Below are 14,599 nucleotides of genomic sequence, written 5' to 3' on the forward strand. Positions count from 1 at the left end.
CGCGCTGCTTTCTCCCGCCTTTTCCGGCGCTTCCCGCCCTTTTTCCCAACCGCCGCTGCGTGACGTCATTTCCCCGCGCCCGCCGTTTCCCCGCGCCGCCGCTGACGTCACTTTGCGCGCGCCGGAAGCGGCGCGATGGCGCCCGGCGATGGCGGCGGCGGCGGCCCCGAGGCGCTGTCGGTGCCCGGCGGCGTCCGGAGGGCGCGGCAGCTGCTCCACATGAGCGTCCTCGCCCAGAGCCCCTCGCCCTGCGGCCGCTTCCTCGCCGCGGGCAACAACTACGGCGAGGTGGCCGTGTTCAGGTACGGGGGGCCGCCACCCGCCTCCCCGCGCGCGCGTCGCCCCCGTTCGCCGCAAAATCCGACCTTTTCCCAGGCCAAATCGCCCTTTTCCCGCACGTTTTGTCCTTTTTTTCCCCACGAGTTGCACTTTTTCCACCCAAATCCCCCTTTTCCCACTCAAAATGACCCTTTTCCCACATAAACCCGCCCTTTTCCCAGGCAAAATCCCCCTTTTCCCACAAAAATCCCCCTTCTTCCACCCAAATCCCCCTTTTCCCACACAAAATGACCCTTTTCCCACACAAACCCGCCCTTTTCCCAGGCAAAATCGACCTTTTCCCACAAAAATTCCCCTTTTCCCACCCAAATCCCCCTTTTCCCACTCAAAATGACCCTTTCCCCACACAAACCCGCCCTTTTCCCAGGCAAAATCGACCTTTTCCCACAAAAATCCCCCTTTTCCCACCCAAATCCCCCTTTTCCCACACAAACCCGCCCTTTTCCGAGGCAAAATCCCCCTTTTTCCACACAAATCCCCCTTTTTCCACCCAAATCCCCCTCTTCCCTCACAAAATGACCCTTTTCCCACACAAATCATCCTTTTTCCACGCGAATTGCCCTTTTTACACCAAAATCCCCCTTTTCCCACACAAAATCCTCCCTTTTCCCAGACAAAATGACCATTTCCCACGCAAAACCCCCTTTTCCCGCACCAAATGACCCTTTTCCCACACGTTTTGTCCTTTTTTTCCACACCAACTGCCTGTTTTCCACCCAAATCCCCCTTTTCCCACACAAAATGACACTTTTCCCGCACATTTTGTCCTTTTTTCCCCACAAGTTGCCCTTTTTCCACCCAAATCCCCCTTTTCCCCCTCCAAATCGCCTGTTTCCCACATGAATCCCCCTTTTCCCACACTAATTTCCCCTTTTCCACACAAAATCCTCCCTTTTCCGAGACCAAATGACCATTTCCCACGCAAAATCCCCCTTTTCCCACACAAAATCCCGTTTTTCCCACACGAATTGCCCTTTTTCCACACAAAATCCTCCCTTTTCCCGCACAAAATCCCCATTTTCCATGCAAAAATCACCATTTTCCCAAACAAATCGCCCTTTTTCACCCAAACGCCCCTTTTTTCCAGATATAATTCACCCTTTTTCCACACAAAATCCCCCTTTTCCCACACGAATCGCTCTTTTTTCATGCAAATCTCGTCCTTTTTACACCCAAATTCCCTCCTTTTACCCCAAATTTCCCCATTTTCCACTCAAATCCCCCATTTTCCCATGCAAAATCAGCTTTTACCAATGCTAGATCCCCCTTTTCTGTTTGGAAATCACTCTTTTTCTACATAAAATCCCCCTTTTCCACACAAAGTCCCGTTTTTCCACACAAAATCCCCCTTTTTCCACACAAAACTCCCTTTTTCCACACAAAACTCTCTTTTTCCTACACAAAATTCCTCTTTTTCCATACAAATTCTCCTTTTTCTTCTCAAATTCCCCTTTTTCCAAGTAAAATACCCTTTTTTCCATGCAAAATCCTCCCTTTTCCACAAGTTTTGGTTTTTTCCATGCAAAATCCCCCCTTTTTCCACCCAAATCCTCTTGTTTTCTGAAAAAAAAAACCCCTTTTTACCTCAAAATTCCTTGTTTTCCCTGGAGCCTGTCGGCCGCCCTGAGCGCGGAGGCCAAGGAGGAGAGCAAGCGGCCCCAGGGGCTCCTGCAGGGTGAGCGGGGGGCGAGGGGGAAAAAAGGGGGTTTGGGAGCTGAAAAAGGGGGATTTGAGGGGAAAAAGGGGGGTTTTGAGGGGAAAAAGGGAGTTTTGAGGAGGGAAATGGATGATTTTGAGGGGAAAAGGGGGATATTGAGGGGGAAAGGGGAGTTTTGAGGGGGGAAAGGGGTGATTTTGAGGGGAAAAAGGGGAGTTTGAGGGGAAAAATGGAGTTTTGAGATGGAAAATGGATGATTTTGAGGGGAAAAGGGGGAGTTTTGAGGGGAAAAATGGAGTTTTGAGAGGGGAAACGGATGATTTTGAGGGGAAAAATGGAGTTTTGAGAGGGAAAAGGCAGTTTTGTGGGGGGAAACGGATGATTTTGAGGGGAAACGGGGGATTTTGAGGGGAAAAGGGGAGTTTTGAGGGGGGAAAGGGATGATTTTGAGGGAAAAGGGGGATTTTGAGGGGAAAAAGGGAGTTTTGAGGGGGGAAAAGGGATGATTTTGAGGGGAAACGGGGGATTTTGAGGGGAAAAATGGAGTTTGGAGGGGAAAAAGGGAGTTTTGAGGGGGGAAACAGATAATTTTGAGGGGAAAAGGGGGAGTTTGAGGGGAAAATGGAGTTTTGAGAGGGAAAGGGAAGATTTTGAGCGGGAAAGGGGTGATTTTGAGGGGGAAAATGGAGTTTTGAGGGGGAAAAGGCAGTTTTGTGGGGGGAAACGGATGATTTTGAGGGAAAAGGGGGATATTGAGGGGAAAAAGGGAGTTTTGAGGACGGAAAGGGGGATTTTGAGGGGGAAAATGGAGTTTTGAGGGGGAAACGGATGATTTTGAGGGGAAAAGGGGGATTTTGAGGGGGGAAAGGGAGTTTTGAGGGGGAAAGGGATGATTTTGAGGGGAAAAGGGGGATTTAGAGGGGGAAAGGGGAGTTTTGAGGGGGGAAAGGGGTGATTTTGAGGGGAAAAAGGGAGTTTTGAGGAGGAAAAGGCAGGTTTGTGGGGGGAAACGGATGATTTTGAGGGAAAAAATGGAGTTTTGAGGAGGAAAATGGATTTTTGAGGGGAAAAATGGATGATTTTGAGGGGAAAAGGGGAGTTTTGAGGGGGGAAATGGGTGTTTTTGAGGGGAAAAGGGGAATATTGATGGGGAAAAGGGAGTTTTGAGGGGGGAAAGGGATGATTTTGAGGGGAAAAATGGAGTTTTGAGGGGGAAAAGGGGGATTTTGAGGGGAAAAAGGGAGTTTTGAGGGCGGAAATGGATGATTTTGAGGGGAAAAGGGGGATATTGAGGGGAAAAAGGGAGTTGTGAGGGGGAAAAGAGTGTTTTGAGGGGGGAAACAGATGATTTTGAGGGGAAAAGGAGTTTTGAGGGGGGAAAGGGGTGATTTTGAGGGGAAAAGAGGGATTTTGAGGGGAAAAAGGAGTTTTGAGGGGGAAAGGGGTGATTGTGAGGGGGGAAAAAGGGAGTTTTGAGGAGGGAAATGGATGATTTTGAGGGGAAAAGGGGGATATTGAGGGGGAAAAGGGAGTTTTGAGGGGGGAAAGGGATGATTTTGAGGGGAAAAGAGGGATTTTGAGGGGAAAAGGGAGTTTTGAGGAGGAAAAAGGGGATTTTGAGGGGAAAAAGGGAGTTTTGAGGGGGGAAACGGATGATTTTGAGGGAAAAGGGGGATTTAGAGGGGGAAAATGGAGTTGTGAGGGGGAAAAGGGTGTTTTGAGGGGGGAAACAGATGATTTTGAGGGGGAAAATGGATGATTTTGAGGGGAAAAGGGGGATATTGAGGGGAAAATGGAGTTTTGAGGGGGGAAACGGATGATTTTGAGGGGAAAAAGGGAGTTTTGAGGGGGGAAAGGGATGATTTTGAGGGGAAAAGGGGAGTTTTGAGGGGGGAAATGGATGATTTTGAGGGGAAACGGGGGATTTTGAGGGGAAAAATGGAGTTTTGAGGGGGGAAACACGATTTTGAGGGAAAAAGAGGGATTTTGAGGGGGAAAATGGAGTTTTGAGGGGGAAAAGGTAGTTTTGTGGGGGAAAAGGGATGATTTTGAGGGGAAAAGGGGAGTTTTGAGGGGGGAAATGGATGATTTTGAGGGGAAACGGGGGATTTTGAGGGGAAAATTGGAGTTTTGAGGGGGGAAACACGATTTTGAGGGAAAAGAGGGGAGTTTGAGGGGAAAAGGGGAGTTTTGAGAGGGAAAGGGATGATTTTGAGGGGAAAAGGGGAGTTTTGAGGAGGAAAAGGCAGGTTTGTGGGGGGAAACGGATGATTTTGAGGGAAAAAATGGAGTTTTGAGGAGGAAAATGGATTTTTGAGGGGAAAAATGGATGATTTTGAGGGGAAAAGGGGAGTTTTGAGGGGGGAAATGGGTGTTTTTGAGGGGAAAAGGGGAATATTGATGGGGAAAAGGGAGTTTTGAGGGGGGAAAGGGATGATTTTGAGGGGAAAAATGGAGTTTTGAGGGGGAAAAGGGGGATTTTGAGGGGAAAAAGGGAGTTTTGAGGGCGGAAATGGATGATTTTGAGGGGAAAAGGGGGGATATTGAGGGGAAAAAGGGAGTTGTGAGGGGGAAAAGAGTGTTTTGAGGGGGGAAACAGATGATTTTGAGGGGAAAAGGAGTTTTGAGGGGGGAAAGGGGTGATTTTGAGGGGAAAAGAGGGATTTTGAGGGGAAAAAGGGAGTTTTGAGGGGGAAAGGGGTGATTGTGAGGGGGGAAAAAGGGAGTTTTGAGGAGGGAAATGGATGATTTTGAGGGGAAAAGGGGGATATTGAGGGGGAAAAGGGAGTTTTGAGGGGGGAAAGGGATGATTTTGAGGGGAAAAGAGGGATTTTGAGGGGAAAAGGGAGTTTTGAGGAGGAAAAAGGGGATTTTGAGGGGAAAAAGGGAGTTTTGAGGGGGGAAACGGATGATTTTGAGGGAAAAGGGGGATTTAGAGGGGGAAAATGGAGTTGTGAGGGGGAAAAGGGTGTTTTGAGGGGGGAAACAGATGATTTTGAGGGGGAAAATGGATGATTTTGAGGGGAAAAGGGGGATATTGAGGGGAAAATGGAGTTTTGAGGGGGGAAACGGATGATTTTGAGGGGAAAAAGGGAGTTTTGAGGGGGGAAAGGGATGATTTTGAGGGGAAAAGGGGAGTTTTGAGGGGGGAAATGGATGATTTTGAGGGGAAACGGGGGATTTTGAGGGGAAAAATGGAGTTTTGAGGGGGGAAACACGATTTTGAGGGAAAAAGAGGGATTTTGAGGGGGAAAATGGAGTTTTGAGGGGGAAAAGGTAGTTTTGTGGGGGAAAAGGGATGATTTTGAGGGGAAAAGGGGAGTTTTGAGGGGGGAAATGGATGATTTTGAGGGGAAACGGGGGATTTTGAGGGGAAAATTGGAGTTTTGAGGGGGGAAACACGATTTTGAGGAAAAGAGGGGAGTTTGAGGGGAAAAGGGGAGTTTTGAGAGGGAAAGGGATGATTTTGAGGGGAAAAGGGGGATTTAGAGGGGGAAAGGGGAGTTTTGAGGGGGGAAAGGGGTGATTTTGAGGGGAAAAGAGGGATTTTGAGGGGAAAAAGGGAGTTTTGAGGGGGGAAAGGGGTGATTTTGAGGGGAAAAGGGGGATATTGAGGGGGGAAACAGATGATTTTGAGGGGAAAAGAGGGATTTAGAGGGGGAAAATGGAGTTTTGAGGAGGAAAAAGGGGATTTTGAGGGGAAAAAGGGAGTTTTGAGGGGGAAAAGGGATGATTTTGAGGGGAAAAAGGGGAGTTTGGAGGGGAAAAAGGGAGTTTGGAGGGGGGAAACAGATGATTTTGAGGAGAAAAAGGGGAGTTTGGAGGGGAAAAAGGGAGTTTTGAGGGGGGAAATGGATGATTTTGAGGGGAAAAGGGGGATTTTGAGGGGAAAAGGGGAGTTTTGAGGGGGGAAACACGATTTTGAGGGAAAAGGGGGGAGTTTGAGGGGAAAAGGGGAGTTTTGAGGGGGGAAATGGATGATTTTGAGGGGAAAAGGGGAGTTTTGAGGGGGGAAACACGATTTTGAGGGAAAAGGGGGGAGTTTGAGGGGAAAAGGGGAGTTTTGAGGGGGGAAATGGATGATTTTGAGGGGAAAAGGGGGATATTGAGGGGGAAAAGGGAGTTTTGAGGGGGGAAAGGGATGATTTTGAGGGGAAAAGGGGGAGTTTGAGGGGAAAAAGGGAGTTTTGAGGGGGGAAAGGGGTGATTTTGAGGGGAAACGGGGGATTTTGAGGGGAAAAAGGGAGTTTTGAGGATGGAAAGGGATGATTTTGAGGGGGGAAACGGATGATTTTGAGGGGAAAAGGGTGAGTTTTGAGGGGGGAAACGGATGATTTTGAGGGGAAAAGGGGGATTTAGAGGGGGAAAATGGAGTTTTGAGGAGGAAAAAGGGGATTTTGAGGGGAAAAAGGGAGTTTTGAGGGGGGAAACGGATGATTTTGAGGGAAAAGGGGGATTTAGAGGGGGAAAATGGAGTTGTGAGGGGGAAAAAGGGGATTTTGAGGGGAAAAAGGGAGTTTTGAGGGGGGAAATGGATGATTTTGAGGGGAAAAAGGGAGTTTTGAGGGGGAAAAGGGATGATTTTGAGGGGAAAAGGGGAGTTTTGAGGGGGGAAATGGATGATTTTGAGGGGAAAAGGGGGATTTTGAGGGGAAAAATGGAGTTTTGAGGGGGGAAACACGATTTTGAGGGAAAAGAGGGGAGTTTGAGGGGAAAAGGGGAGTTTTGAGGGGGAAAGGGATGATTTTGAGGGGAAAAGGGGGATTTAGAGGGGGAAAGGGGAGTTTTGAGGGGGGAAAGGGGTGATTTTGAGGGGAAAAAGGGAGTTTTGAGGAAGAAAAGGCAGTTTTGAGGGGGGAAACGGATGATTTTGAGGGGAAAAGGGGGATTTTGAGGGGGAAAAGGGGGATTTTGAAGGGGAAAAGGGAGTTTGGAGGGGAAAAGGGAGTTTGGAGGGTGAAAAAGGGAGTTTTGAGGAGGGAAATGGGATTTTGAGGGGAAAAAGGGGGTTTTGGTGGGGAAAAAGGAAGTTTTGAGGGGGAAGGTTTTTTGAGGGTGGAAAAGGGTTTTTTGGGAGGTAAAAGGGTTTTTTGGGGGGGAAATGGGGGTTTTGAGCGAGAAAAAGGGGTTGGATGAGGGGGAAAGGGAGGGTTTTTTGGGGAAAAGGAGATTTTGGGGGTTTTGAGGAGGGCAAAGGGGCATTTTGTGGGGGGAAAAGGGGTTTTTTTGGGGGGGGGAAATGGAGCTGCCACGGCCGCCGCTCCCGTTCCAGCCCATTCCGGCCCCGTGTACGCCCTGGCCTCCACGGAGCGGCTCCTGCTCAGCGCCAGCGACGGCGAAGTCAAGGCCTGGGCCTGGGCCGAGCTGGGCAAGAAGGTGGGTGCCCCCCGGGACCCCATTCTGGGGGTCCCCAGTCCCATGCTGGGGGTCCCCGGGTCCCGTTTGGGGTTCCGTGTCTTCCATTTGGGGCTCCCTGCTCCCATTTTGGGCTCCTTGGTTCCTATTTTGGGGTCCCCAGTCCCATTTTGGGCTCCTTGGCACCATTTTTGGGGTCCCTGCTCCCATTTTGGGGTCCCTGGTTCCATTTTTGGGGTCCCTTCTCCCGTTTTGTGGTCCCTGGTCCAATTTTTGGGGTCCCTTGTCCCATTTCAGGGTCCCTGGTCCCATTTTTGGGGTCCCTTCTCCCATTTTGGGGTCCCTGGTCCCATTTTTGGGGTCCCTTCTCCCATTTCGGGGTCCCTGGTCCCATTTTTGGGGTCCCTTCTCCCATTTTGGGGTCCCTGGTCCCATTTTTGGGGTTCCTTCTCCCATTTTGAGGTCCCTGGATCCCATTTTTGGGGTCCCTTCTCCCATATTGGGATCCTTTCTCCCATTTTGGGGTCCCTGGTCCCATTTTTGGGGTCCCTGGTCCCATTTTTGGGGTCTCTTCTCCCATTTTTGGGGTCCCTTCTCCCATTTTGGGGTCCCTTTTCCCATTTTTGGGGTCCCTTGTCCCATTTCGGGGTCCCTGGTCCCATTTTTGGAATCCCTGCTCCCATTTCAGCATCCCTGGTCCCATTTTTCGAATCCCTTCTCCCATTTTGAGGTTCCTGGTCCCATTTTGGGGGTCCCTTCTCCCATTTTTGGGGTCCCTGATCCATTTTTGGGGTCCCTGATCCATTTTTGGGGTCCCTTCTCCCATTTTGCGGTCCCTTTTCCCATTTTTGGGGTCCCTGGTCCCATTTTTGGAATCCCTTCTCCCATTTCAGCATCCCTGGTCCCATTTTTGGGGTCCCTGGTCCCATTTTGGGGTCCCTGGTCCCATTTTGGGGCTCCCTTCTCCCATTTCGCGATCCCTTTTCCCATTTTTGAGGTCCCTGGATCCCATTTTCGGGGTCCCCCCCCTCACCCTTTGTCCCCCAGGGCTGCCGGGAGCTCTGGACCCGCCGCCCCCCCTGCAGGTGAGTGGATTCCCCCCCCCCAAAAATGGGGCTGGGCCGCCCCCCCGGAGCCCGGGGACCCCCAAACCTGACTCTTCTCCCCCCAAAGGAGCAGCCTGGAGGTGCCCGAGATCAACGCCCTGGAGGTCGGCGCCAGGGTGAGCCCCACGGGACCCCCAAGTGGGACCTCTGGGACCTCTGAGACCCCTAAGTGTCCCCCCCCCTTCTCCGTGTCCCCAGGACTCGCTGGTGCTGGCGGGGGGTGACGGAGCCGTCCGTGTCCTCGACCTGGAGACGGGAACCTTCACCGTGAGGGGGGGGGACATGGTTGGGGGGGGGTGTTGGGGACAATCCAGAGGGGTTTGGGGACATGGATGGGGTTGGGGACGATCGGGAGGGGGTTTTAGGGCCGTTGAGGGGAGTTTTTGGGGGGGTTGGGGGGGATTTGTGGACATTGGGTGGGGGTTGGGGACAATCTGGAGAGGGTTTGGGGACATTGTGGGGGGTGGGGATGAACTGGAGGGGCTTTGGGGACAATCTGGAGGGGCTCTGGGGACATTGATGGGGTTGGGGACAATCTGAGGAGGGTTTGAGGACCTTGAGGGGGATTTGGGGACAATCTGGAGTGAGTTTTGGGACATTAATAGGAGTTTTTGGGGGGGTTGGGGACCTTGGAGTGGGTTGGGGACAATCCGCGGGGGCTTTAGGGGGGCGGGGGGGGTGACACCGCGGCCCCCCCCCCCCAGCACGAGCTGCGGGGACACCAGGACTACGTGCACTGCCTGGCGCTGCGGGGGCCGCACCAGTGCCTGTCGGGGGGCGAGGACGGCTCCGTGCGGCTCTGGGGTGAGACCCCCAGCTGTCCCCGAGTGTCCCCAGACCCCCCCAGACCCCCTTGGGGACCCCCACGACACCCCAGACCTCCCTTCTACCCCCCCACATCCCCCCTGTGGCCCCCCTAGACCCCAATCTGCCCCCCCGTGACCCCGCCGTGTCCCCCTCGATGTCCCCAACCCCTCAGAGCCCCCTCTGGCCCCACCATGTCCCCCCCAGACCCCCTCTGACCCCCCCTTTTTGCCCCCCCAGATCTGCGAAGCGGCTCCCAGGTCCAGGTCATTGAGGTCCATAAATACCCGGTGAGGCCACGCCCCCTCCCCTTAGGCCACGCCCCCTCCCCTTAGGCCACGCCCCCTTATCCCCCTCCCCCCCCCCCCCAGGAGTGCAGCCGCCCCCAACACGGCAAGTGGATTCGCTGTTTGGCCACCGACTCCGACTGGATGGTGAGGGGGGGGCTGGGGGGGCAATAGGGGGGGTTATGGGGGGGGTTAGGGGGCAATTGAGGGGTTTGGAGGGGCAATAGGGGGGGTTTAGGGGGCAATTGAGGGGTTTTAGGGGGCTGGAGGGGCAATAGGGGGGTTTTAGGGGGGCTGGAGGGGCAATGGGGGGGTTTGGGGGGCAATTGAGGGGTTTGGAGGGGCAATAGGGGGGGTTTAGGGGGCAATTGAGGGGTTTGGAGGGGCAATAGGGGGGGTTTAGGGGGGTTTAGGGGGCAATTGAGGGGTTTGGAGGGGCAATAGTGGGGGTTTAGGGGGCAATTGAGGGGTTTGGAGGGGCAATGGGGGGAGGTTTAGGGGGCAATTGAAGGGGTTGGGGTCCGTTTTGGGGTGTCAGGGGGGGTTTGGGGTCCCTTTTGGGGTGTCGGGAGGGGTTTGGGGTTCCTTTTGGGGTATCAGGGAGGGTTTTGGGGTCCCTTTTGGGGTATCGGGAAGGTTTTGGGGTCCCTTTTGGGGGGTCAGGGGGGGTTTCGGGGTCCCTTTCCCCCCACCCCTGATTTTCGGGGTCCCCCAGGTGTGTGGGGGGGGCCCCGCACTGACCCTCTGGCACCTTCGCTCCGTCACCCCGACCACCGTGTTCCCGCTGCCGCCCTGCCAGCACCACGTGCTCTTCCACCAGGACCTGGTGAGGCCCCAGGACAGACCAGGAGGGCCCAGGAGGGCCCAATAGAAATCCCCTGGATCTCGGGGGGCCCCCCCTGACCCCCCCCCCACCTTTTCCCGCAGGTGCTGGCGGGGGGGCCGGGCCCCAACCTGCACCAGCTGCAGCTGAGCGGGGACCTGCGAGCGCGAGTGCCCTGCTCGCCCCCCGCCCTGCGCTGCCTCTGCCTGCACCAGCGCTCGCCCGAGCACCGCGTGAGGGGGGCCGCGGGGGGGTTAAAGGGGGGTAAAAGGGGTTAAAAGGGGCCTGAGGAGGGTAAGAAGGGGTTAAAGGGGGGTAAAAGGGGCTTGAGGGGGGGCAGGAAGGGGTTAAATGGGAGTTAAAGGGGCTTGAGGAGGGCAGGAAGGGGTTAAATGGGAGTTAAAGGGGCTTGAGGAGGGCAGGAAGGGGTTAAATGGGAGTTAAAGGGGCTTGAGGAGGGCAGGAAGGGGTTAAATGGGAGTTAAAGGGGCTTGAGGAGGGGCAGGAAGGGGTTAAATGGGAGTTAAAGGGGCTTGAGGAGGGCAGGAAGGGGTTAAATGGGGATTAAAGGGAACTAAGGAGGGTAGGAAAGGGTTAAATGGAGATTAAAGGAGTTAAAAGGGGCTTGAGGAGGGTAGGAAGGGGTTAAATGGGGATAAAAGGGGCCTAAGGAGGGCAGGAAGGGGTTAAATGGAGATTAAAGGGGTTAAAAGGGGCTTGAGAAGGGTAGGAAGGGGTTAAATGGGGATTAAAGGGAACTAAGGAGGGCAGGAAGGGGTTAAATGGAGATTAAAGGGGTTAAAAGGGGCTTGAGGAGGGCAGGAAGGGGTTAAATGGGGATTAAAGGGAACTAAGGAGGGCAGGAAGGGGTTAAATGGGGATTAAAGGGATTAAAAGGGGCTTGAGGAGGGCAGGAAGGGGTTAAATGCGGGTTAAAAGGGGTTTAATAAGGGCAGGAAGGGGTTAAATGGGGGTTAAAAGGGGCTCATGAAAGGCAGGAAAGGGTTAATGGGGGTTAAAAGGGGCCTAAGGAGGGCAGGAAGGGGTTAAATGGGGCTTAAAGGGCTTAATAGGGGTTAAAAGGGGCTTGAGGAGGGCAAGAAAGGGTGAAATGGGAGTAAAAGGGGTTAAAAGGGGCTTGAGGAGGGCAGGAAGGGGTTAAAGGGGGTTAAAAGGGGCCTGAAGAGGGCAGGAAGGGGTTAAATGGGAGTAAAAGGGGCTTGAGAAGGGCAGGAAGGGGTTAAAGGGGTTAAAAGGGGCTTGAGGAGGGCAGGAAGGGGTTAAATGGGGATTAAAGGGGTTAAAAGGAGGACAGGAAAGGGTTAAAAGGGGCCTCGGGAGGGGCACGAAGGGGTTAAGAAAGGGGGCGGGGCCTGTCGAGACGCGCCAAAAGGGAAGGGGCGGGGCCAAGCGCGAAGGGGTGAATGGGAGGGGGCGTGGCTTGTTGGTATGAATGAAAGGGGGCGCGGCTAGAGGAAAGGGGGCGTGGCCTGAGCCCCCCCCCCCTTCATTCATGGATTCGTTTATTCATTCATTCATTGCTTCAGGTGCTGACGGTCGGCGGGAACAGCCCCAAGATCGACGTCTTCACCAACCTGGGGTATCGAGCCTTCTCGCTCGCCTTCGCCTGACACCCCCGGGCCCCCAAAACACCCCCAGGACCCCCAAATACCCCCAGAACCCCTCGCTGGCATCTCAAATCCCACCCCCCGCACCCCCATATCCCTCCGGGGCTCCCAAAATCTCCCCCTGGAGCCCCCCAAAACCTCCTCAGGTCCCCCCAACACGGCCCCCGGTTTGTATTTGTTGGTGTCGTTTGTTAATTTGGGGGGGGAGCAGGCTGGGGGGCAGGATTGGGGGGCTGGGGGGTGGGATTGGGGGGGCTGAGGGGCAGGATTGGGGGGCTGGGGGGCAGGATTGGGGGCGGAGGGGCAGGATTGGGGGGCGATTGGGGGGCTGGGGCGCAGGATTGGGGGCTGAGGGGTAGAATTGGGGGGCTGAGGGGCAGGATTGGGGGGATTGGGGGGGCTGAGGGGCAGGTTCTGCTCCCAGGTCCTCCGAGCGGCCATAGAGTCCGAGGCGTCGCGTCCAGAGTGGCGCGCGAGGCCTGTGGGGGGAGGGGTGGGGGTGTGGAGGTCAAACCATCGAGTCGGGAAGTCGCGTCCGGAGCGTCGCGCGGGCTCTTTCCGGTTCCGGCCGGAAGTCGGGGGTCGGCGGGACAGGCGGAGGCGATGGCGGCGCTGCTCGGGGGGACGCGCGGAGCGGCGGCCGGTGAGGAGGGGGGAGGGGTAGAAAGGGGGGGGCTAATTGGGTGGGGGAGGGGTGTAGGGGGTAGAAAAGGGGGGGGCTAATTGGGTGGGGGAGGGGTCAGGGCGCCCTCGGGACCCCCCGGCCACGTGACCCCCATATACCCCCCTCCCCCACCCAATTAACTGCCTCCACTCTCCCCCCCCTTAATTAATGCTCCTCCAGCCCCTCCCCCACTAATTAACCCCCTCTCCGAGCCCCTCTCCCTCGCTTTGAATTCCCTCTCTCCAATTAGCCGTGCCCCCAGCCCCTCCCCCACCCAATTAACCCCTCCCCCACCCAATTAATCCGCTCCAGCTCCTCTCCCACCTAATTAAATTCCCTTTAGCCCCTCCCCCACCCAATTAACTCCTCCCCATCCAATTAACTCCTCCCCCACACAATTAATCTGCTCCAGCCCCTCCCCCACCCAATTAAATCCCTTTCAGCCCCTCCCCCACCCAATTAACCCCTCCCCCACCCAATTAATCCCCTCCAGCCCCTCCCCCACCCAATTAACCCCTCCCCCACCCAATTAATCCGCTCCAGCTCCTTTCCTGCCTAATTAAATTCCCTTTACCCCTTCTCCTTCCCTTTAAAGCCCCTCCCCGCTTAATTAATCCCTCCCCCACCCAATTAAAACCCCCTCCAGCCCCTCCCCCAACCCATTAACCCCCCTCATGCTCTCCAATTAGCACCCCCAGCCCCTCCCCCTCAATTAACCCCCCCTCCCCCCCAACACGGAGCCCCAGCTCCACTCATTAATTACCCCCCCGTCGCTAATTAATCCCCAGCGCTGGGGTGGCGCTGGGCGCTGGGGGCCCTGGGGTCGCTCCCCCCGCGCCGGGCGCTGGCGGCCGAGCCGAAGGCCAAGGCCTCGTTCGTGCGCGACAAACCCCACGTGTCAACGTGGGAACCATCGGCCACGTCGACCACGGCAAAACCACCCTGACGGCCGCCATCACCAAGAGTGAGGGGGGGGGGGACGGGAGGGGAGGGGCTGAAGGGGGAGGGGAGGGGCTGAAAGGGGGGTGGGAGGGGCTAAAAGGGAGGAGGAGGGGCTAAAAGGGATGGGGAGGGGCTGAAATGGGGGTGGGAGGGGCTAAAAGGGGAGGGGGAGGGGCTAAAGGGGAGGGGAGGGGTTAAAAGGGGAAGGGGAGGGGTTAAAAGGGAGGAGGAGGGGCTAAAGGGGGATGGGGAGGGGCTAAAGGGGATGGGGAGGGGGTAAAATGGAGAGAGGCACGAGGTCACCCCTCATTCTCCCCTTTTTCCCCTCGTTTCTCCGCCTTTTTTGCCTCATTCCCTGCTTTTCCTCTCGTTCTTCCCTTCTTTTCCCTCATTATTCCCTTTTTCCCTCTCGTTATTCCCTCATTCTCTCCTTTTTCCCCTCGTTCTCCCCTTTTCCCCTCATTCTCCGCCTTCTTCCCCTCTTTTCCTCTCATCCTTCTTTTTTTTCTCTCATTATTCCCATTTTTCATCTCATTATTCCCTTTTTCTCCCTCTTTATCCATTTTTCTCCCCTTCTTTCTCCCTTTTTCCCCCCTCATTCTCCCCTTTTTCCCCTCATTCCCCCCCTTTTCCTTTCATTCTTCCCTTTTTTCCTCTCATTATTCCTTTTTTCTCCCATTTATTCCCCCTTTTTCTCCCCTTTTTGCTGTTTTTCTCCCTCTTTTTCCTTTTCTCTCCCCCTCTTTCTCCCCCCTTTTCCCCTCATTCTCTCCCTTTTCCCCCTCATTCTCCCCCTTTTCCCCTCATTCTCCCCTTTTTCCTCTTATTCTTCCTTTTTTCCCCCCATTATTCATTTTTTTCTCCCCTTTTTGCTCTTTTTCTCGTTTTTTTGCTCTTTTTCTCCTCCTTTTTCCCTTCCTCTCGTCTTCTTTTTCTTCATTTTCCCTTTTTTTCTCTCTTTTTCTCTTCTTCTTACCCATTTTCTTCTGTTTTT

General features: G+C 54.6%; 1 protein-coding gene across 1 annotated transcript; it reads left to right on the forward strand.

The window, feature by feature from the left end:
- Nucleotides 1–137: 137 nt before the first annotated feature.
- LOC138734928 (THO complex subunit 6-like) lies at nt 138–12,173 on the forward strand. The gene is made up of 12 exons (XM_069882749.1): nt 138–302; nt 1,950–2,014; nt 7,269–7,372; nt 8,399–8,436; nt 8,525–8,573; nt 8,656–8,724; nt 9,162–9,261; nt 9,502–9,551; nt 9,633–9,695; nt 10,264–10,374; nt 10,476–10,604; nt 11,919–12,173. Exons 1-12 carry the CDS (start codon nt 220–222, stop codon nt 12,000–12,002), a joined length of 945 nt encoding a protein of 314 aa, XP_069738850.1. The 5' UTR covers nt 138–219; the 3' UTR covers nt 12,003–12,173.
- The last annotated feature ends 2,426 nt before the right edge of the window (nt 12,174–14,599 follow it).

The sequence above is a fragment of the Phaenicophaeus curvirostris genome, unplaced genomic scaffold (assembly GCF_032191515.1).
Source record: "Phaenicophaeus curvirostris isolate KB17595 unplaced genomic scaffold, BPBGC_Pcur_1.0 scaffold_315, whole genome shotgun sequence".
Taxonomy (NCBI): domain Eukaryota; kingdom Metazoa; phylum Chordata; class Aves; order Cuculiformes; family Cuculidae; genus Phaenicophaeus; species Phaenicophaeus curvirostris.

Coding starts and splice junctions, on each gene's coding strand:
- LOC138734928 (XM_069882749.1), top strand. CDS start 220: ATGAGCGTCCTCGCCCAGAGCCCCTCGCCCTGCGGCCGCTTCCTCGCC. Junction 10,375..10,475: donor TGCTCTTCCACCAGGACCTG/GTGAGGCCCCAG, acceptor CTTTTCCCGCAG/GTGCTGGCGGGGGGGCCGGG. Junction 10,605..11,918: donor AGCGCTCGCCCGAGCACCGC/GTGAGGGGGGCC, acceptor TCATTGCTTCAG/GTGCTGACGGTCGGCGGGAA.